Raw genomic sequence first — 23,418 nt, 5'->3', positions numbered from 1 at the left:
GCTCACGAGGGCCCCACGTCACCCCTGGAGCTGCGTGAACGCTGGCGGATCAAAGCAACGGACACAGAGTGAATCACCGACCATCAAGTTTGTGAGCGCTGACATCAACCGGGCCGGTATCAGGGATGAGCCAATCCTGCAGTGAACAGTGCTTTTGAGACGCGTAGGCTGCTACTGTGGAGGCGTGTGGTCCAGCTCGTCCAATGATTTCAACGGGAATAAATGAGGAAGCAACCACCTCAGTGGCTCAAATTTAATGCATTTAAGTCGGAACGGAACAATGCATATTTTAAATTACGTGTCCTCTCTAAGCACTGACGTCAACACGATCGTTTGTTTCATTTGGAAGACTGAGAAACCAATTCACCCGTGACTAAGTCAACCAATCTGACCTTGTTAGAATAAATGAGGAATCAACTCTCATCTGACTGTCAGTTTGTACATTAATAGGCCCAAGACAATTGTGGGCTAAAGGAAGCCCACAAATGCACAAGTTGATCAGTTCTTTCCTTCGGATATGGGCCGAGTGAGGGCACACTCTAAGCCCAGTGCTGTCTAAGTAAGTCGCACGGCCTAATCGAGCCTTTCTTCCCCGTCTCTCCGAGGGTTTGGTGGTACGAGCTTCTTCCGGTCGTCGGCGGGACCAAGGAGCGCAAGAATCAAGGTACGTTTGTCTCCACGTTTAACGATACAAGAGGGATTTTACGATGTTCTTAATCTCGATGTGTTATATGAGGATCACTTGGCGTCTCTATTTGCTTCCTTAATGAGTCGGAGAAACAAGATATCTCTGGGGGACCTGATCTACCAAGACGGGCTACATTCATAGCTCGGATCTTCGGGATGCGTCCTTCTGATCGTTTCCATTTCACATTATGAATCGGAAGCACATTTTTGGTCAAGAAACAGTTTATATCGAAGGACTGCGTGAAATGGGTTCCTGTTCTTCGAGCAGTGGAGGACCTTGATCGAATTCTATATCGATCATGCTTGGGTTGATCTGGTTTTGACTCAATACCATGATCTTTCATGTTTGCCTAGAAGGAACAATGGATGAAGAAGTTAGCAACTCTTTTACCATTCACTAATTCCTCTCATGATAACATTACTAGTTTGGTAGGTTTTACAATTTAGTAATTATTTGAGTCAAATTGGCTAGGGATCAGATTGGCCAAAAAGAGTCTGGTTTAATTTTAGCAAACCCACAATGGAAAACCAAGGTTGATCTAGTTTCCTGTTCTTCGAGCAATGGAGGACCATCGAATTCTATATCGATCATGCTTCGTTGATCTGGTTTTGACTCAATACCATGATCTTTCATGTTTTCCTAGAAGGAACAATGGATGAAGAAATTAGCAACTCGTTTACCATTCACTAATTACTCTCATGATAACATTACTAGTTTGGTAGGTTTAGTAATTATTTGAGTCAAATTGGCTTGGGATCAGATTTGGCCAAAAAGAGTCTGGTTTAATTTTAGCAAACCCACAATGTCGGAAAACCAAGGTTGATCTAGTTTCCTGTTCTTCGAGCAATGGAGGACCATCGAATTCTATATCGATCATGCTTCGTTGATCTGGTTTTGACTCAATACCATGATCTTTCATGTTTTCCTAGAAGGAACAATGGATGAAGAAATTAGCAACTCGTTTACCATTCACTAATTACTCTCATGATAACATTACTAGTTTGGTAGGTTTAGTAATTATTTGAGTCAAATTGGCTTGGGATCAGATTTGGCCAAAAAGAGTCTGGTTTAATTTTAGCAAACCCACAATGTCGGAAAACCAAGGTTGATCTAGTTTCCTGTTCTTCGAGCAATGGAGGACCATCGAATTCTATATCGATCATGCTTCCGTTGATCTGGTTTTGACTCAATACCATGATCTTTCATGTTTTCCTAGAAGGAACAATGGATGAAGAAATTAGCAACTCGTTTACCATTCACTAATTACTCTCATGATAACATTACTAGTTTGGTAGGTTTAGTAATTATTTGAGTCAAATTGGCTTGGGATCAGATTTGGCCAAAAAGAGTCTGGTTTAATTTTAGCAAACCCACAATGTCGGAAAACCAAGGTTGATCTAGTTTCCTGTTCTTCGAGCAATGGAGGACCATCGAATTCTATATCGATCATGCTTCGTTGATCTGGTTTTGACTCAATACCATGATCTTTCATGTTTTCCTAGAAGGAACAATGGATGAAGAAATTAGCAACTCGTTTACCATTCACTAATTACTCTCATGATAACATTACTAGTTTGGTAGGTTTAGTAATTATTTGAGTCAAATTGGCTTGGGTTCAGATTTGGCCAAAAAGAGTCTGGTTTAATTTTAGCAAACCCACAATGTCGGAAAACCAAGGTTGATCTAGTTTCCTGTTCTTCGAGCAATGGAGGACCATCGAATTCTATATCGATCATGCTTCGTTGATCTGGTTTTGACTCAATACCATGATCTTTCATGTTTTCCTAGAAGGAACAATGGATGAAGAAATTAGCAACTCGTTTACCATTCACTAATTACTCTCATGATAACATTACTAGTTTGGTAGGTTTAGTAATTATTTGAGTCAAATTGGCTTGGGTTCAGATTTGGCCAAAAAGAGTCTGGTTTAATTTTAGCAAACCCACAATGTCGGAAAACCAAGGTTGATCTAGTTTCCTGTTCTTCGAGCAATGGAGGACCATCGAATTCTATATCGATCATGCTTCGTTGATCTGGTTTTGACTCAATACCATGATCTTTCATGTTTTCCTAGAAGGAACAATGGATGAAGAAATTAGCAACTCGTTTACCATTCACTAATTACTCTCATGATAACATTACTAGTTTGGTAGGTTTTACAATTTAGTAATTATTTGAGTTAAATTGGCTTGGGATCAGATTGGCCAAAAAGAGTCTGGTTTAATTTTAGCAAACCCACTATGTCGGAAAACCAACGTTTTGGTCTAGCAGGTTTCCAATGTCTTATTCTTATGGTTTATAGAATTTTTTACTAATTATGGGAACCGTGCCTTCAATATTTTCTTGAAGTGCCATACTTCCAATTTATGGTGCACAAGCTACCCAGAGGGATTATGCATCTGCCAGAAGTGTGGACCACTTGGAGCTTGACCTTGTTCATTGTCAAGTCCTTAAGTCCCTTAGCAGATATGCCACTTGTGGCATTTAAGAATTCTACTGATATAGAAGTTGAAGTATCGTCATGCAATGCTCTCAGTTTAGTTTGTTTGATGTCCTATACTTAATGTGGAGATGAACCTTGTAGCCTAAGTTTTGTCCTTAAAATTGTAGCAAAAGGTATCAGATCAATAGATTTGTTTGTCACATATGCTTGTCAATCCTAAGAACTTCAAAGCTTGCAGCTGATCTAACTGATGCTGGGAACTCCATCGAAAGAGAGGTATTCATGAAATGAAGGATTATATTGACAGCCTCAAATATGCACCACTTGATTCAGGAAACTGTATTATGCACTATGTTGCCTCATTCACTTGACTGCGCTAGGGTTTTGCACATTGTAAGAAGCCCAAATCAAGAAAATTCAGTGGGACATTGACAATGTAAAGAACAAAAACCATCCCTCAAGCAATCAAAGGAATTTCATCTGATATCAAGATATTTTGTGCAAGAAGCTGGTGAACTATCATTACCATTGGAGATTCATGCTGGTTAACATGCTTCTCCTTCTAAAAGAACAAACCAGGAGAGCTTGAATTAAGAACTCCTTCTGTTAAGGATAGCCTTCAAGTTCACCGAAAGCAAATGTACGTCCCTCTTATGTTTATGGTTGATTTATGTGGTTTGCAAGTTACATCTTGGTGCTGATGAAAAGGATTTTCCTAATCTGGCAGAAAATTATATTTCAATTTTCTTCAAAGCAAAACCAGGAATATTGTAAAAAAAAAAAGAGCATGGCAGCAACTATAGAGATCATCAGACATAGCTGATGTATCATGTGTGATTGGGTCGTTCATGGCAGCCATGATGGGAAATTATTTTGATTACAATCTAGTTTTTATACGATTTATGGCGGGGAAAAATCTGTGTTGGGTTTACAGGTTTACTGATAACTGATGGCTTGATTTTTTTAAAAATATAATATTCTCTCATGAGTAACTATAGGTGGGAAGAGGTGACTGTCTTTTAATTCTGATTGTCAAGGGGAAGATGGAACTCATGAATCAGAATATGATAATCAAGTTTTTTGTTAATCATTTGATATAATTGATCGTCATTTGTTTGTTACCTTAGTAATATGTTCCATTGATGATGTTGATGCAAGCATATTGTATTAGGTCACTCTATTTATTTTTATCCCATAACAAATGACAGTCATGTAGTTTACATGTTCACTCCTGAATGTATAATTAATTATTTGGATACAAGCAAGGATTGTAAACTCAAGTATTGGTACCATGGGTCATGGCTAAGATTGGTACATTTCTCTTGGCATCACAATGCATGGCAACATGCCAACCAATTCAAACCAATTAAATTTCTTATAATGTGTTATGCCCGTGATGTGGTATAAGACCAGTTTCTCAGGTGAGTCATACGCTAAGCCCTTAGATTCAGTCCTTTTATACAAGTGTCTTTTCTCCAAGGTTTCTTGTCCGTCGTAGAAGTTTTGTTGATGAGCACTTGGATGCTCACCTAGACGCTTGGGCAAGGCAAGGCAAGGAATCAGCACCTCTAATTGTTCTGGATGAGCGAATTGAAGTGAGCGTGGCCTAGGCGCATGCTCGAGCTTAATTGTTGGGCAACTCGAGCGTGTGCTTGCCTTGCCCCAACACCTCGAATTGGTACAAGGCAAATTGAAGCAAGTGTGACCTTGGCGTGTGCTTGATTTAAAGCCTTCCCTCGTAGACCTTGTCTCATTTTGGAGGATTGGGTTCGATGAAGTTGGTTCAGTTGAACCCCTTTCAACTAAGTAAAGCCTTCCCCCGTAGGCTTTGTCGACGTTGTCTTGCTCCAATGACTGAACTTGGTGGCCCTAGGCTTGTTGTCACTGTGGAAACCTTGCCCTAGCCAGATCCCTTTTGTGAGTGAAGGAAACCTAATCCATGTGATCAGCAATCCTTTTCCCTGTGCATGCAAAGGCGACCAATGGTTGGAATTTATTCTCAAGGCGACCCTCTAGGTGGTGCCTCCCCTCTCGCAAATGGTGGTACCTCCTCTCACCCCCTCCCGGTGATGCGCCTCTCGCCTTTGCTTCCCCTATGGTATCACTCTCCCTCTTTCTCCTCCTCTGCCAACCCTACCGAGCCTCCCCGATTGCACCCCTTCCTCCTCCTCTGTTATCGCCCTCGCTGAGCCTCGGTTGACAGCCCCCTCCTTCATGCTTCACCCCCCTCTCCTTCCCTCCCATTGTCACTCTCTTTTTCTCCTCCATTGCCCCTCGTTAAGCCTCCTCGGTAGCTCCCCTCCCCCTCCTCCTTTATGCTTGTCCCCTCGATGGGACTTTGTATGGGAGTCATTTTTAATTTAATGATCATATTTTTTCCTTATTTATATTTTTTATAATTTTAATATTCGTGAGACTCTCGCTTCGCTCGAGCAAGTGTCTAAGCCAGCATATAGTGCACGGAACATTTTGGCGCCTAGCACCTTTGACTACATTAATTTTTTTATTTTTTTATTTATGAAAGCATATTTTGAAATTTGAACTTTTGAATGTTCTGTTGCAGTCAGAAATGGTGGATGCATATACAATTCAGATAAGTTCGAACTTAATCAATCAACTAGCTGGTGGTGAAAACAAAGTGAAGAAGAAAACCAAGAAACCCAAGGCAAGGGTCTCAGAGGAACCACATCAGCCTCAAAGCAATGTGAAGCCAGCTCCTGGCACACAGAAGAGCAGCCCAAGTGGGGCATGGCCGCCGCTTCAGCCTCCTGTGTTCTTCGCAGCACCCCCTCCACCCCCAGTTGTGATCTCAGAGTTGGAAGCTATCCGTTCAGTCCTAGAGGAGAGTGAAAGAAGAGTGGAGAAACTGGAAAAGCAGGGAGATAAGATGATTCAGGAGCTGACTCAGAGAGCAAAGGAGCTGCGGGACAAGGAGTTCAAGCTGCCCTATCAAAATCCCACCCCTTGTACAGCTGAGAGAGAGGCTTGCCTAAACTGTTACAAGGAACATGAGACAGATCCTCTGAAATGTGCCCGAGTGGTGAAAATCTTTGCCCGCTGTGCTCGTCAGGCAAGACTCCATGGCCAATTTAACAGTACAAAAGAATAGGATGGATTTTAAAGCTTAATGAGAAATGTGTGCCATGGGGTCTTTGTGGTTCCTTCAGTATAATGTGTCTTAAGATTCAATAATCAGGACCAAACAACCAAGTTGCTATTCTCATGTCCCCATTTATCTGATACGCTTTTCCATTCTGCATTCGTTTGGGGACCTCCGAGTGTGTGTACAACTTGAGATATGCAATGCCTGCTTGCATTTTATTCTTCTGCTGAAAAATTTTGGCAAAATCGTGGATGTAAAGAGACTTTTGTTCCAAACATACTTAACGCTTTTGTCTTCTGGCTATGAATGGTTACCCTCCCTCCATTGTGCAAATTTTGAAGCAAATGATGATGAAAGCAGTCTGTCTTCCTGCTAATCTCTCTCACGTTCATCTTGAGCTCTTAGGCATCTATCTGGCTCTGTTTTGCATTGACATTGTTATTCATGTTGAGATGGTAAACTAAAAGCATGCTGTGGGATCCAAAGTAGGAAACCGGGAAATGAGATGGCGAACAAAGATCACTTGAGCACATGAACCAACCACCGAATACGTTTTTGAAGCTTAACAATTTTGGAAGCATTCTTACAAGTTAGCATTTTGTACAGCTACAACAGCTGGAAGAAGAGTTCCATAGCAGCCCTATCACCCTACCTTATTCTTCCCACTCCCTAAGTCGTAGTAGATAGTTGCCGGGCCAATCACATCACACACAGGTATCCACTCCGGCCAAACAATCTCTCCTCTACAGGATGGCAACACTCAAATAGTCTCCAATCTTCACAATAAGAGGATGTCAATGATTAGTCAACGCTGTGGGGGCAAATTGCAGGCGGTGCCAGAATACTCAGTCAGCCACTTACCTGGAAGCCAAGTTCAGCTAGCGTCTTTGCATCATCCAGTCGTCTCCCGTTTCCATGTGAATAGGTCATACCCACCTTCAATGTCAACAAGTAATCCCTTTTTAGCAACTAACAGCATCAAAATGTACTGCTCGGACAAGTACTAACAATCTACAGTTGTTCAATACAAAGGAATCTGGAGAAAAATTATCAGGGTGGTGTACTTCAAACACAACGGCAAAAGAAATAGCTTCTGATGAAAGAAAACAGTGTAACAACAGAAGATTATAAAGTTAAACAATGACTAAGTTTATTCTAAATAAAGAGACAGCTTCCTTACCGGCCTCACCACAAAACGGCCGTTCTTGTCCGGGTACACAAAAGCAAATGAGAGCTTAGCATCTCTTTTCCTTGCTTCCTGAGAAACCTCTTTGACCTATGAAATGACAGAAATTTTGGTAAAAATATTCCAAGAGTTTTGCACTATGAAAAGGAGGACTTCTGAGAAACCGTTACCAGGTCAGTAAGTTCTCGGAGTGTAGCATCCTTCCATGTATAAATCTGGACCTCATCTTTTGGTTCCTTTCCTCTCACCGCAAAGTCTTCAGCTGGATGGTGCCCACCAACCTGTCAGAGTCACAGGTAGTCACACCACAACATTATACAGCAATATTAAGAAAAGTTCTTCCATCATAAGGATATAATCAGATGTATTTTTCAATACAAACGAATTTGAATACATGAGCTACAAATCAGGTTTGTGAAAGGCCACATCACTCCTGAAAATTTTCAACATCTACAAAAGTTACCAAAGGCATACACACCTTAGTGAATACACGAAGCAAAAGAGGGCAAGTCTGCAATTTCAAGAAGAAATATGTTAGTACAACACTTCGTAAGAATATAACTTGAATCAGAAAGGAAGTGACATTTCAAAGGAAAATTAAATATCCAACCCTACAATAAGAACATTTTTGTTAGATACTAATCTAACAACCTCTTCTCAATCAAAAAGCTGAAATGAAGATCTTATAGTCTAATGCTTCCTATTTGCATGGGACAGAAGTCCAACGTCAAGTTCTCTTGTTCTACAAAAAATATAATGAAAGAGAAACTGGCATTTAGATTGGAGTGGGACAAAACCATTGCTAGAGCAATTAAGATAAAAGCATTTACTACTGAAACAATGTAAATCAATCAAGAAAACATTAATTGGTGAGATATTTTTCAACAGTAGATTATAGCTGAATTGGATTAGTTCTGAATAAAGAGAGATTCTATAAACTGATCATAATTGGAGTAGAAAACCAAAGCTAGACCAACACAAGAGAAAGGAAAATGAGTTGACTGCTGACCATGATCCATAAATATAGTTCTTATGCGGACGGTCTACTTTGTGATGTTCACAACAATGGAATGATTAAGCTAGGTTACAATCTAAGCAGCTACTTACTTCGATATACCTATAATTCTTGCAATCAAGCAATCAACGGTTTATTGAATTAGATATAATGGAACACATGAAGGAACTTCATTCTTTAGTAGCAGGAATCCTGCATAAGCACTAGATCATCCCCTTCAGAATCTGTGGTTCGGAAGTTTTGTAGGAACCAAGTTTCTAATATTCAAAACCATGATATCGTAGTAATTGTAATATTTATCTACTGATATTTGAAAGATATTGATATCGTGGTAAGCAGATCCAAATCCATCCCACGCAATTGCTATGAACTCTAATCAACCAACAAATTAAAAAGGAGAAAGGAGTCAAGTGACCATCCAAGGAAAGCATGCTACAAAGGTGGGTGTTGCAATATGGTCATATGCAGACCAATTTTGACCATGGAAGGTGTTGCTGCAAATTACTAACATGGTAGGTTAAGACCCTAGTAAGTTTTGTGCTGGACATGTGCAGCGCAGAATCATGCAGCAAAAAGAAATAGCACAAAATATAACTAATAAGGACCAAATATGAGGTTATAAGTGAATGAAAAACAGCCAGAAAGGTGACAGTGAAAATTACTTAAATGTTAGGTGAATTAGGAAATCATAAACAAGCAGGAAAAAGAAAGATATATAGAATCAGCCAGCCACAATAGAACCTTGCTTTGATCAATTTAAACCACTGTGAATTGTAAATACCTCATAGTTATAAGCAAACTTTTAGGTCACAAAATGTAATTTTATTACTTTTTTTGCAATTATAATTTTAGGACAACATTCAAAGAAAGCTTTTGGTTTCTTTTCTGCCTTCCATTCTCTTTGGCCAGAATAAGAGGGGTCTAATATAATTCTCCCCACTCTAAGTACTTTTTGGTAATTTAACAGCTAATTCGCAGCCCAGTAATCTTTCTATTTACCCTTTTCAATTTTCAGGCCAAAGAATATATCTATAGTTCTTTTTTTTTTTTTTGGTTTCATAGGCAACATAAAATTGTATACAAGAAAGAAACATGAGCAACAATTAGAAGACAAAGGAAAGGAGAATCAACATTTGAAATAAAACAATTAATTGTCAGATGCTACTTCTAATTTTCAGATTCACAAAGTGAAAAAGAGAGGAAAAGATATCAAGATGAAATGGAAGAGAAGGTGTACCTTCTCACGATCTATGGGTTCACGTGAGCGAGCTGTTGGGGGAGGACCTCTGGGTTGAGGAAGTGGTCCAGGTCTAGCTTGTCTATTCTGTGCTTCGACAACTCCAGCCATTTTCAACCTCTATGGTAAAATTAGAACAAAGAGGCACAGTGTATAAAGCCACATGATATTAAAAACAAATCCTCAGAGGAGACAGAAATTAAATCAAGTGATGGAGCAAAAAAGTACTCACAGATGAAATGAGGATAACAACAGCAAACTCAAGATAATAAAATAAGCAACAATTTTCAAACAAATTAGCTCATGCTTAGTAAAGCTATGAACTTATATGGAGTTCTATTCACAAATGTTGTAGTAAGTCTTTTCCTGGACGCAACAGCTCATGGCAAACAAGAAAATAAAAATTCACAAGAAACTAGACCAGAATATATCAAAATAAATCTTTGAGAGCGAGGTACTGTCATAATGGCAACTTGAATGATCATGGAACCAAATATCAAAAGAAACTGTGTTTTTGACTAAACATGAGCGATAGAGAAGGATCATAGATGTCTCTCTACAGAAACTACTCAGTATGTGCAAATTAATGACCTTCAAGTCTCCAGATGCTCACTAATGTCATATTGAACATTAAAGAACATCATATAGATGCTTGAGGTAAAAGGTCATTAGTGAAAAATAATAGAACACTAGTGACAAAGAATATTATACTAGAGAGGGAAAGAAGGATTGCTTGTTTCTTCATTATATAATGACCGTCGCTAGTTTTTCTTTCTCTAGTTGCATATATGGTTGTGCACATGCAGAAAAGAAAACCAGACAGACAACAAAAAATTGCTTTGGCAGCAACCTCACGGCACCTGCAAGGTTCCGAAGCCTCTCGATGTACATGATCTAAAATGCAACAACCGTGTCAACTCAGCTCAGTCATGAGTGCACACTAGACCAAAGATGAATTTGAATAGATGCCTAGAGGTTGGCTAGGACAAAACCTCAAAATGTAATTGTATACCTTGTTGCACTTATGTGGCCCTTCAGAAGTAAAGACCAGGGTCTAATGCAATAAAATGAAACCACAAAACCTTGCTATACATAAAAGCAGCATACTGCCTGTTGCTCATGAGAAAGATTTTTGTGGGCCTTATAGCATAACATGACGCAAAGAAAAGCCTCTGAATCCACATATTTGAAATCAACAATGAAGCCAAGTAACAGATGCTTAATTGTCACCACTAGATATTTTTACCCAATTCTGGTATTATTCATATAAAGTAACTCCTCAAATGTAAGAAGGATAAAACAATAGGCATATTGATGAACAGCTAGAAAAATGTATTCTTTTAAATTGCAATTGTTACACAGTTAGTATTATTCTCTCTTGATAGCTAAGCTAATGAGCACAGACAAACAAGGTGTAAAGCCAACGTGAAAGTCAACTGAATATTGAAGATGTAAGAGCATGATCTTGATTGAGGAAAAGCAATGAAGCTGCAACAATGCGGTAGCCAAGAGGCCTGTTTTTTGTTGGAGTCAAGAATCTTCTTAATGATAACCACAAACCAGAAAATCAAACTCCAGATCTGTATTATTTCAGGCATGCCATTCTAGATGAAGTTGTGATTCCAGAAAAAGAATAAATGTAAAAAAATCACTTATGAGAATAAAATATTACACAAAACTAAAATCAAATTCTAGACTGATATAAAGCATTACCAATATAAACTATACAGGACCATAGGCTCTGCAGATGGAAAAACAAGTCAGAACAATGATAAAAGAACATTCAGATAAAATGCAGTCCTCCATTATAAACAATCTTGATCTAGTTTCCTTTCTTGACTTTGGGACACCGAAAGCACCATACTAATATGGATCTTAAATAAGTCATGTATTACGTTTATCGAATTGACTAGTCTATCTCAATGGAATATCATGTGTGAGATATGGAACCTAATCCAAGATGCTTCAAGGCATCGTATCCTTTTCGAATGAAAAATGGGGCATTCTGTTGCATGCTGACAAAGATTCTTGTTGTACTAAGATCGTAGGATACCAGTTTAAAGATATCATCCTTCAAGAAACAAAGTTGTATCGCCTTAAGAGCTCGTTCTCTTAATGGAATCCTTCCAAGCTCGTCAGAAACCAGAAGACAAGGCAACGACGGCAGAGAAAGCCAAAAGCAAACCCTAGACGTATATATCGTCTCCATGGTCCCTACCCTCTCAATCAGTTTTGCCCAACTCGACACGCAAAGAGAAGAAAGCCCACCACAAGGTTCAAGATTCTTTCATCCCCGTCCTCTCCTACCCTCTCAAAACCTCTTTTCCCAAACTCGATAGGCAAACAAAAGAAAAGCCCTAATCAAGGTCCATTTTCCCAAGCAAGACTGCCGTTTACGCTCACACTTTGTGGATTGAAGGCGTTGAAAGGCGCAAGAACACATTTCCTTCTCTGAAAGGAGATAGAGAAGCTCGATCGCTCAGAGAACCACTAATGCGAGCCCGATCGGCGTCGCGAAGACACCGCCGATGCGATCCAAGAGAGGACAAGAGGAGGGAGGATACCTTCGAAGCGTGCACCTTCGAAACGGGAGAAGCGGATGGCGACGGCCAACGGTGGAAACCGCAGTTCGACTGGACTCCGGTGACGGCGGATGGGCTTCCCAAGCGCAATGGCTGCCGCAACGAGAGGGAGAGGGGCCTGCCGCAACAAAAGGACTCGGAGACCTTTAGTTAGGGCGAGCCGTCAAAGTTGCGGGTCGGATGCTTGAGAAACTATAATTCGCGACCCGTTAACGATACGGGTCGGATGGATGCTTTCCTTTAGGGAATAGAATTAATTATAAACGCTATCCAAAGACTTAGTTGGTAATATTTAAATAACGAGAAGATGGCTTTCAGTCTATCATATGAACAAAGAGAACAGTCGAAGCAACTCATCACTCTGAGATAGAGATAGCTCGTTGCAATTGTGCCTTGCAAACCATCACTCTGAGAGGAGAGGCCGAGTACATGCCACGGTATTGCAGCCTCCTCAGCCGTCTCCATGGCCGAGGACAGCTTCTTGATTGGCTCGATAAGACGCAGATCGCCATCAGACCATGCGTTATGATCATCGTCCATCTCATGAACACTCTTCGTTAAGCATTTGCACCAGGAGACAAGTCCTCACTTCGTCCGCCGGGAAGTCAAGGCGACCTACGTGCTTGTTGGTGCAGACTCTTAGATACTAGACGGCGTGAGCCACCTGACGACGGGAGGGAAGAGGGGTGAGCCGTGACCGTCGCGGGGAGACGAGGTGACGGATGAGAAGACGACCGGAGAGGGAACAAAGCGAACCTTAATCTGAGTTTGAGAGGAGGAGGTGGAAAACCTCAACAGATGCGGATTGCAGATACCTTGTAAGGAGTGCATGACTAAGGGAAATCCTTATCACTAAGAATTACATATGATCTTGAATACCCTTAATATCAAGCAAGATTTAGATCGACCACTGTGGTACTGAATAAGGAGGATTCATGGCAGCATTCTATGTATATACATCCCAAAGCTGATGCTTTTGTGATTGCTATTAAGATTGCAGCCATGCTTAACTTACCTTAACATGGTTTCCCCACTGCATCAAAAAATTCAGGCTTGAGAATGAGTAATATATATCAGCTCAAAGTTTTGAGCTTTGAATGCTCAATCTCTGATTTCATACATATGCTACTAAGATTTATAGCCATGTTTTTCCCACTACATCAGTCAGGCTTGAGAATGAGTAATAAATATCAGCTCAAAGTTTTGAGCTTTGAATGCTCGAGCTCTGATTTCATACAGACACTCATAGTTTCACTTAAATATGTGTGTAAGTGCAAAACTTCAAATAAAGGATTGAATATTAGATTTGATGAAAATGTAAATGATGGGTTGCATACAGATCAACCGAGGCCCTAATATGAGATCAGCACCTTTGCTGACAATTTGAGCTGACCTATCTATCTGCCAATCATTATGTTTTCTAGCAGTTGATCCCAGAAAACAAAATTCAAGACTGCACTTGTATACGAGTATGAAGCTAAATATGGATCAGAAATCTGAAGGTTTCCTCAATGCTTCAAATCTGCCGATGTTACCTGTTGTTTGTTGATCATATTTTCTTGATGGATTTGTTCATTAACCTGTTTGCTCTCATATAATGGCTTAGACTGCACTGTTGAAATTTGATTCATAGTTATCTATCTAGATAGTTATCATGATTTAATGGTTACAGGATGATTTAAATAACCACCTCAATCATGATCTAGTAGTTATAGGGTGGTTTCAATAACTACCTCAATCTAGTAATTATAGGGTGGTTGTGAAGCAAGTAGAGAAAAACATAGATAGAAGTAGAGAAAAACATAGATAGAGAGTCTGTGTACATTTATTATCTTGTAAGTGTTGACTTTTAACGTCTCAACCCCTTATCCCAATTTTCTCGGGCAAAAGCTATGAATTTTGGAGTATCAAGATGAAGACTCTATTCAAGTCTCAAGATCTTTGGGATTTAATAGAGAATGAATATGCAGATCCAGATGACGAAATCAAGCTGAGGGAGAATAGAAAGAAGGACTCAAAGGTATTGTTCTTCATTTAACAAGCTGTACATGAGACGATCTTCTCAAGAATTGCAGTAGCGACAACCTCAAAGCAAGCTTGGTTGATACTTCAAAATGAATTTCAAGGCTCATCAAGAGTGATTACGGTAAAACTTCAAACTCTCCGTCGTGAGTTTGAAATTTTGTTCATGAAAAGCAATGAATCGGTGCAAGATTTTCTTTCTCGAGTGACTGAAATTGTTAGTCAAATGAAATCTTATGGTGAACATCTTCCTAATCATATAATTGTTGTAAAAGTTTTAAGTTTAACTCTGAAATTTGATCATATTGTTACCGCAATTGAGGAATCAAAAGATTTATCTACTTATTCATTTGATGAACTAATGAGTTCCTTGTAAGTACATGAAGTAAGGTTGAATAGATCACTTGAAAAAAGTGAAGAAAAAGTATTTTAGGTTAAGGAAGAGTCTTCTACTTCAAAAGAAGATAAAAAATCAGCAGGAAGAGGACGTGACAGAGGAGGATTTCGTGGTAGAGGAAATAGAAGAGGAAGAGGACACTTTGATGGGCATGATGAACAAGGGCAATCAAATTATGATCAAAAAAATTACAAAAGTGGAATTCAATGTCACTATTGTAAAAGGTTTGGTCACATCAAGATTGCTGGAAAAGAGAAAAACAAGCAAGCTATATGGAGAAAAATGAAGAAAATAGTAAGTTGTTTGTGACTCATTCACATGTTCATAATATCTCAAATGATATTTGGTTTCTGGATAGTGGATATTCTAATTATATGTCAGGCATAAAATCAATATTTAGAGATATTGATGAAACTCACAAGTTGAAAGTTAGACTTGGAGATAGCAAGCAAATCCAAGTGGAAAGGAAAGGAACAATTGAGGTGAAGACAAATCAAGGGAAGGTAAAATACCTTGACAATGTTTTTTTTTTCATACTTTATCACATAATTTGTTGAGTGTTGGACAATTAGTAAATGATGGATATTCAGTAATATTTGATGATGGTTCATGCATTATTAGAGATAAAAAATCTGGTTTGATTATAGTAAATGTTTGCATAACACAAAACAAGATGTTTTCACTTGATGTGTCAAATATTGAAAGGCATGCGCTTATCACAACTCAAAAATGAGTCTAGTTTATGACATTTAAGATATGGACACCTTAACATTAAAGGTTTAAGGTTGTTAAGTCAAAAAAGAATGATTTTCGAATTGCCCAAGATTAATACACTTGATGTATGTGAAGGATGTATTTATGGGAAACAAAGTAAAAAACCATTTCCTATTGAAAAAGCATGGAGAGCATCTAATTGTCTTGAATTAATTCATGCTGACTTATGTTGACCTATGAATACAAAATCATTTGGTGAAAGTCAATATTTTTTATTATTTACGGATGATTATAGTCGCATGAGTTGGGTATATTTTTTTAAATTAAAATATGAAACATTTGATAATTTTTTAAAGTTTAAGGCACTTGTAGAAAGACAAAGAGGTAGATATATAAAGACACTTCAGACAGATAGAGGTGGTGAATTTTTATCTAATGAGTTTAATTCTTTTTGTGAAGAAAATGATATTCATAGAGAATTGACAGCACCATATACACCAGAGTAAAATAGTGTAGCTGAACGTAAGAATCGAACTGTCGTTGAAATGACAAGAAGTTTGCTTAAAGGAAAACATCTTCCAAATCAATTTTGGGCAAAAGCAGTTGCAACAACAGTTTATTTATTGAATATTTCACCAACAAAGGCTATTATGAATCGAACTCCTTTTGAGGCTTGGTATGGTATGAAACCAAGTGTTAAACATCTAAGAATTTTTGGTTGTATTGCTTATGCTTTGGTGAATTCATAAAATCATCACAAACTTGATGAAAAATCAGAGAAATGCATTTTAATTAGTTATTCTTTATAATCGAAAGCATATCGATTATATAACCCTATTAGTGACAAAGTTATTATTAACAGAAATGTTATGTTTGATGAAAGGGTAAGTTGAAATTGGGAGACCAATAAAGGTGAAACACAAATGTAGATTCCAGCAGAACTAGACACTCCGCAGAGACAGATCATGCTCCAACAAGTTCATCGTCAACCTCACCCAATAGTAGTTCAAATTCGAATTTCTCAGATGAAATCCCTCCAAGAAATTTTAGATCATCGATAGAAATTTATAACTCAACATTGCTTTGTTTATTTCATATCCGACAACTTTTGAGGAAGTAGTTAAAAAAGAAGAATGGAGAAAAGCAATGAAGGAGGAAATCAAGTCAATTTAGAAGAATGAAACTTGGGAGCTAATGGATTTACCGAAAGAAAAGAAAATGATTGAGTTAAAATGGATGTTCAAAACAAAATTTAAATGTAAATTATTTGGTTTCACTGATAGTGATTATGCATGAGCTTTAGATGATCGAAAGAGTACTTCAAGCAAGTGGAGTCATAACAATGAAGTATTATGGAACGGATGAACAAGTTACGGATATCCTCACCAAATCTCACTTTCAATTCGAAAGAATGTTTATTTTATGTCGCAAATTGGTGTATGCAACTATGAATCAAGGGGAGTGTTGAGATTTGATTCATAGTTATCTATCTAGATAGTTATCATGATTTAGTGGTTACAGGATGATTTAAATAACCACTTCAATCATGATCTAATAGTTATAGGGTGGTTTCAATAACTACCTCAATCTAGTAGTTATATGATGGTTGTCACTAGGTCCTATAAATAGGACTACAGTTTTAGTATATTGTAAGTGTTCTTATCAATCATCCTGTTTTTTAATACTATATCAGTTTTTTTGAATCAGAAGGATTTTTTTACTTGCATCGTAGTATTCTGTTTTTTCCTTACTCCTCCATCCCCAACATGCACATCGAGGCTTGAGAACCAGCATAGTTAGAATTATCTTGAGAATGGTCAATGAGAAATAGTCAAAATTCATACCTTAAATATAAGCTTTTTCCCCGTGATAAATTTCATATCCTACCATAAATAGTCAAGTAACTATATATCTCTTTACTTAAATATATATTTATATATACCAAAACATATGAGACGGATAATTCGACTCAGAGCTGAGCTTGAACAAGACCGAGTTTAGACCTAAATTGAAATGGGTTAAAATCATACTTTAACAAAGCTTAACTAGGTTGATAAAATGACGTCTAAGGGGAAAGTACTGGAGGCATGTTTTGAGAAATTACTGAATTCACAATGGAATTTCTGGATGTTGTAGCTCTTGCCAGCATCCAAATTGCCAAGGAATGTGCATGATATAAAAGAAGTAAAAGAAACAAATGAACTTTGTCATTGTTGTCACAAGGAGAAAACAGCATCTTAGTTTCTTATTCATGCTTATCCTTATAGTCATGAATCCATTGATAGAAGAGCCCTAAAACCAAAGGAACTGACCTAAGTCACTAACCCTAACCCTAACCCTAACCTAATCTAAGCTTCAGAATCTTTAGAGGCCTAAGAGTGGTTGTGCCAATGGTCTCAAATTATTCCAACATCTCCGACAATACAAAGGCAGGAATCATATGGCCATCACCTGTGCGAGGAGGGGTGTCACATGCACCCAATTACCACCTCGTTCTAACTCCAATATGGCCTTGCGGTTGATTAGCCACCCAACGTGAATGCTTCTAAGAGCTGAGAAATAGTTTGTCTTCTGAAAAGGAAAATAACAATTAAGTACATAAAACTCTAATTAAAATGATGAGAAAAGGGTAACAATTTCATGATCTCATTCTAAGGTGCATCATTCTCGGAGAGTGTCCTTGTACATAAGAAACATGTAAATTAATGATTTGTCCTTGGAATTTTGTTTTGAGCAGTGCATTGTACTGATTTCCACGTGCACCAGCTCCATGCAAGTGTATGTGCCATGCTTGATAGAAGAAGACAAGGGAGATCTAGTGGGTGCACAAGAAGATTACAGAACATGCCATGGATGAATCTTCACTTTGTATAGAGTAATTTTATATACCCCAGAGAGAGAGAGAGAGAGAGAGAGAGAGTATTGCTGGACTCTTATTTGAAACTGGACTTCTTCCCACTAATTACTAGCTCAAATCATGAGAACTAAACAACTTATGATCTGTCAAATACCTAAGGTAAAAATGATGACCCGGTCACTGAATCATAACCTAAATTTGTTCTTGGTTGGGAGGTAGAATAGTTCTTTCAGCTGCACCACACAGGAATGGATGGACAGGGAATATTAGTAGCTGCAGGGACGACATGGATCTTATCCACTTTGTCATCAAGCAACACTGGTTTGTGCATATATATGAAGTGAGATAGTGTGGCAGCAGCTGTTGGTTTGATGGGAAAGTGGTCTCAACACTGAATGACGAATAGGTTACAGCTATATATATATATATATATTATGTGGACGGGTCACGCATTCTAGCTTTGTACGTGACAGTGTACCATGTACTCTGTGGTGGTCCAATGGCCGATCGAGTTGCGTTGGATCTATATATATATGCGGATCCTCGAGCTTATCGGGCTTCCGATCCTGGCTAGATCCGATCGATAGCGTCACCTGATGATGCTCGCTCTCGGTGCATCAATATTCGGGCTTGCTGCGAGGGTGCGGTGGCAGGATACGATGGGCTCTTCACATGCACCGTAGTGACGTGGGATTCGTCTCTCATTACCGTGCACGTCTTTTAAAGCCGCTGGTCTCTTGATTTCACCAGCTGCTGCTGCGGCTTCTTGCTCCTGATCCCAAGGCACAGGTAGTTAAATCCCCTTCCTCCTCCTCGCAACATGTGACCCAGAGAGAGAGAGAGAGAGAGAGAGAGAGGAAAGGGAGGGAAAAGGGAGTCAACCCGGGGGAGGACGCACATGGCTCGAGGAGTTGAGAGAAAGAGAGAGAGAGAGAGAGGGAGAGAGAGGGAGAATACAATTATTGGGAATCCAACGTATCTATGGTACAGTGACTACGCTTGGATTTTAGACACCATCCTAAATGATTGAACAGGTTTAGCTTCGAAGGAAGCGAATTATGTGTCGTTTATACAACACCAATATTTGGGATCACGATGCAGGGAATTGAGTCCGATCTAAACATATGGGTGGTCAACGATGGAAGGACAGGGGAACGGCGGAGCACGTTGGGGAGGTGTCGCAAGTAACTGGAGAGGTTGGACGTAGAGAGAGAAGGGAAGACAAGGAAACAGCTCGAGGCTTCAAAAGAGGGGGATCGCTCCGTCACGCAAAAGCAGCGGGTTTTCCGGTCAAAAGAATGGAGGATCCGACGTCCTGACCCACGCCGCGTGGACTGTCCTTCGCCGTCCGCGAGTAACGACGATGAGGGATTTCTTTTTCTTGACTACCATCGTTTTCTTGCTTCCGCAATAATGAGACAAGCGAGACTTTACTCTCTCTCTCTCTCCATCTCTCTCTCTCTCTCTCTCTCTCTCTCTCAAGCGAGAATTTCTGGTGTTTAAGGTGAGTAATTAACAGGTGTCGAGAGAGAGAGAGAGAGAGAGAAGGGGTGTGGGGATTGGGGAAAGTGGCGGAGAGGAGAAAGTAGCGAGCGGTAAATGGGAAATCGAGGCCGCAGCACAGCCGTCACCATGGCGGCGTTGCAGCAGGCTCTCTGATTTCTTTCCCCCCTTAAACTAGTATTGGTTTCGGAATTCAAGAAAGAGAGACTAGAAGAGGAGAAGGCAGAGAGAGAGAGAGAGAGAGGTTGACAGAGAGAAGCCGGCAGCATATACTGCTCCACTCCTGCTGCTGTGGCTGTGTTCTCAGAGACAAAAGCAGCAGCGGAACAAAAGAAGAAGGAATACAGCAGAGCTGGCAGTGACCATTCCCGCGGCCCTCTTTCCTACCCCTTCTTTCTTGCTCCCGCCCTCCCTACTGTGATCGCTGTCACACTTCCCCTAGATAGCAAGGGGGAGGTAGTGAGCTGTTGTCGGTGGAGGGATAATTATGGCGGGATTTTTTCTCGGAGGGGGCGGTGGCAGCCAGCAACAGCGTGGGGATCAGCAAGCCGGAGGGATCCCTCCGACGGAGAGCTTCTTTCTTTACGGCGGTCGCGGGAGCCGGGGGGAGGACGTGGCTTACACCCGAGGCTTCGAGCTGTGGCAGCAGCACCAGATCCAGCGGGATCACCAGCTCTACTCCGCCGCGGGCTTCCCGAATGAGATGCCGTCCGTGGCGTCGCGGCCGACGCGAGGAAGCCTGGAAGGCGGCAGCGGGGGGATGAGCTGCCAGGACTGCGGCAATCAGGCCAAGAAGGACTGCGCCCACATGAGGTGCCGGACCTGCTGCAAGAGCCGCGGCTTCCAGTGCACCACCCACGTCAAGAGCACCTGGATCCCCGCCGCCAAGCGCCGCGAGCGCCAGCAGCACCTCGCCGCCGCCGCTGCCTCGGTGCAGCAAGACCAGCGCCACCGCGGGGGCGGCAGATCCGCGGCCGAGGGCAGCAGCGGAGGGAGCGAGCCTTTCAAGCGTCCCAGGGAGATCACGGCCTGCACCCGAATACCGAACGCCTTGGCGACCACCACCACGTATGGTACTACAATTTCCTACTACTCCTTAGCAGCGCCTAACACTGTCGTTGTTATCCGCACCACTATTAGCAGAATCCTTCGCGCAGCCCCATTCTCTCTACTCCTCCCTCGCTGCCCACCACATGTTCTCCAATTTACCCTTTCCTTTCTGGCACAACAAGAGTCGGAGTGCTCCTATTTACTTGACTGGATGTTGCAGGAGGAAGCCTCGAGCCGGAGAGCTTGCCGCCGGAGGTGAGCACGCAAGCGATGTTCCGATGCGTGCGGGTGAGCCACGTGGACGAACCGGACGACGTGTACGCGTACCAGACCGCCGTCAGCATCGGCGGCCATGTCTTCAAGGGAATACTCTATGATCACGGCCCCGAGGCCGACTACCCATCGTCGTCCTCCTCTCGTTATCAGCTCCACCACCGCGAAGGCTCTTCTTCTCCAGCGCCAGCAGCTGCTGCCGCTGCTGCTATAACCAATATCAGCACCGGAGACGCCACCATTGCGACCACTGCTGCAGCCACTGAATTGCTCGAGCCTTACCCGACTCCGCTGAGTGCCTACATGGCCTGCACCCAATTCTTCCCCCACCAACACAGACAATAGCTGAGAGCCCAAGGAAGAGGATACCTCAATCACTGTCTTGTTATCTGATGTGCCTCATCCGGCCACCAATTTTCTTGTACCAATCGCCACTCCTCCTCATCTATTGGCAATTGTGTAATCTTTCCAATAATTTGGAGTACTCTCTTTCATGATCACTGTCGCATCGTCACTCTTCTCCTTCCTCTCTTATCAGCATTCTCTGCATTCTTTCGACGTTTTCGGGTGCTGTGTCTATAGTTTAGTCCCAAGTAGAAGGCTGTTTACCGGGATTTGCGGGATATGCTTAGGATATTGAAATGGACCTGCGTGCAGTTTGGACTGCTGTCAGTGAGCTGCAACCCAAGAAATTGAACTGCATCGTTCGCACAGTTCCAACCTCAGCAGTTATATCTTGCATGGAAACCTTTACCACTCTTCTTGATAGCCTGTGGTGATGTGTTATATGGATGTGGATGAACACTAACATGTTTGCTCCTCCCTTGAGGTTGAAGTCGTTCCAAACTCAGAGGGGAGGAAGAGAGAGGAGATCCGCAACAAATACCTGTGGCACAAGAAAGGTAGGTTGGTCTTAATTATATGCTTTAGTACATACTGTACAGTGGCATGAGTCCTATTGTATTGCTTTTCCAAGGTTGCTGCTTTCTTCGTTTTGATTTCTCCTTCTTGAATAGTATACTACTTTCCAGGCCACTTGCTGATCTTGTCAATGCTGCTATTTATATTATCTTTCCATTGTTCTGTTTTCCATCTATTCCTTATCTTATTCAAAATAGCAGATTATAAGTTAATATCTGTTTGGAAATACCATCATGAGTCCACTTTTGATGTAGAAGCAGACAGGGGCATCATCTGCAACAACAAATTATGAATTAGGTGGAGAATTTTGCTTTCTTTGGAACAATGCAACTCATGGAGAAGAAAATAAAAATGGCTTACTCTGATGACAATTCCACAACAAAAAAGGTATTTTTATTCATAAGATGATGAAATTGTGGCAGAAATCAACATGAAAGCACAATCAAATATTCTTAACTTAGTGTATGGGTCTTCCAGATATTTAGTTGCTTTCTTAAATCATGTTAAGTGGTCTTAATTTGTTTACATCATTTATTTGACTTTGGCTTACAAAATTAAAGCTGCCACAATTTAGAAGAAGAACTATTGATGCATAACTCACCTGCTGATTACTTGTAACATTTCCCATCTGAATCTTCTTCTTTCTTTGGTAGCTAGGAGTTCTTATCTTGTTATCCTAGCTCTGATCCTGCATGCTTTTTGCACATTACAAAATCATTGGTAAGTTATAAAGAACTCTAAATTCTAGGGTTTTGCAATCATTCATGACCTTGATTGCAAAGTATTAATAACTATGTATGCTGCAAATTAAAGATTTGTTGCTGATTTTATATGAATAATCTTTAGTGTGTGCCAGCAATGTTTTATATGTCCTTATAGCTTAGAAAAAGATTGTTGCAGACATAACCTAATAGTTTGATTTACATACTTCTGCATTATATTTAGTCATTTTCCTTGATTATTTCTGTTGCTCAAAAATGTGACAATGGACATGATTAGGTAACTCATTTTAGATACCTTTGTGCTTTGTCTTTAGAATGAAAGTCATATTAGAGACATTTGATCATCACAGTTTAACTTCTTAGATTCAAGGGTTTATTATGGACTTCTAGCAGATGGAACTTGTTGAGTAGGGTTTCTCTTTTTACTTTGTTGGTGATGATAACAGAGGGGAGAACCCTCATGTTATTCTGGAACCACCAAGAACTTAGACCCAACATAATTAATCATCATAGTCTAAGAATGTTTATGATGTTCCTTTATTCATGGCATTGTACTTCTTTGACCATAGAAATAAGATTGTACTTCTTTTTTTTTGTCTTTTTGGTATTGGAAATACTAATCAGAACATGGTTGTGAATTGTAGCATTAGTAATGCATGAAATATGTAGTGAAAGTGAGGTTTTCTGGGAATTTAGGCACACTTC

General features: G+C 40.3%; 3 protein-coding genes across 4 annotated transcripts; 2 read left to right on the top strand and 1 right to left on the bottom strand.

The window, feature by feature from the left end:
* Positions 1-507: 507 nt before the first annotated feature.
* Positions 508-6,535, top strand: LOC135607313 (uncharacterized). Of its 2 annotated transcripts, XM_065099053.1 has the most exons (3): positions 555-664; positions 3,370-3,771; positions 5,695-6,535. In XM_065099053.1, the coding sequence occupies exon 3, from the start codon at positions 5,701-5,703 to the stop codon at positions 6,238-6,240; it is 540 nt and encodes a 179-aa protein (XP_064955125.1). In that variant the 5' UTR covers positions 555-664; positions 3,370-3,771; positions 5,695-5,700; the 3' UTR covers positions 6,241-6,535. The 2 variants fall into 2 exon arrangements, with proteins under 2 accessions (XP_064955124.1, XP_064955125.1); XM_065099052.1 differs by lacking the exon at positions 3,370-3,771 and having other exon boundaries at positions 508-664.
* A 231-nt stretch (positions 6,536-6,766) lies between these two features.
* On the bottom strand, positions 6,767-12,395 carry LOC135607314 (histone deacetylase complex subunit SAP18-like). Its single transcript, XM_065099054.1, has 7 exons — positions 12,237-12,395; positions 9,673-9,792; positions 7,899-7,931; positions 7,591-7,701; positions 7,415-7,510; positions 7,096-7,170; positions 6,767-7,010 (listed from the first exon to the last, which is right to left on the bottom strand). Exons 2-7 carry the CDS (start codon positions 9,781-9,783, stop codon positions 6,978-6,980), a joined length of 459 nt encoding a protein of 152 aa, XP_064955126.1. The 5' UTR covers positions 9,784-9,792; positions 12,237-12,395; the 3' UTR covers positions 6,767-6,977.
* A 7,399-nt stretch (positions 12,396-19,794) lies between these two features.
* Positions 19,795-21,570, top strand: LOC135607310 (protein SHORT INTERNODES 1-like). The gene is made up of 2 exons (XM_065099049.1): positions 19,795-20,820; positions 21,018-21,570. The coding sequence occupies exons 1-2, from the start codon at positions 20,235-20,237 to the stop codon at positions 21,413-21,415; spliced, it is 984 nt and encodes a 327-aa protein (XP_064955121.1). The 5' UTR covers positions 19,795-20,234; the 3' UTR covers positions 21,416-21,570.
* Positions 21,571-23,418: the final 1,848 nt, after the last annotated feature.

The sequence above is a fragment of the Musa acuminata genome, chromosome BXJ2-3, assembly GCF_036884655.1.
Source record: "Musa acuminata AAA Group cultivar baxijiao chromosome BXJ2-3, Cavendish_Baxijiao_AAA, whole genome shotgun sequence".
NCBI classification, from domain to species: domain Eukaryota; kingdom Viridiplantae; phylum Streptophyta; class Magnoliopsida; order Zingiberales; family Musaceae; genus Musa; species Musa acuminata.
The sequence above is the reverse complement of the archived record's forward strand: the minus strand, read 5'-3'. Positions and strand labels throughout refer to the sequence as shown.

What these genes read in the sequence shown, in the direction of transcription:
- LOC135607313 (XM_065099052.1), top strand. Translation starts at nt 5,701, where the DNA reads ATGGTGGATGCATATACAATTCAGATAAGTTCGAACTTAATCAATCAA.
- LOC135607314 (XM_065099054.1), bottom strand. Translation starts at nt 9,783, where the DNA reads ATGGCTGGAGTTGTCGAAGCACAGAATAGACAAGCTAGACCTGGACCA. An exon ending in AACCCATAGATCGTGAGAAG is followed by an intron (nt 7,932 to 9,672) that starts GTACACCTTCTC and finishes TTGAAATTGCAG; the next exon opens with ACTTGCCCTCTTTTGCTTCG. An exon ending in TAGCTGAACTTGGCTTCCAG is followed by an intron (nt 7,011 to 7,095) that starts GTAAGTGGCTGA and finishes CTTATTGTGAAG; the next exon opens with ATTGGAGACTATTTGAGTGT.
- LOC135607310 (XM_065099049.1), top strand. Translation starts at nt 20,235, where the DNA reads ATGGCGGGATTTTTTCTCGGAGGGGGCGGTGGCAGCCAGCAACAGCGT. An exon ending in GGCGACCACCACCACGTATG is followed by an intron (nt 20,821 to 21,017) that starts GTACTACAATTT and finishes TGGATGTTGCAG; the next exon opens with GAGGAAGCCTCGAGCCGGAG.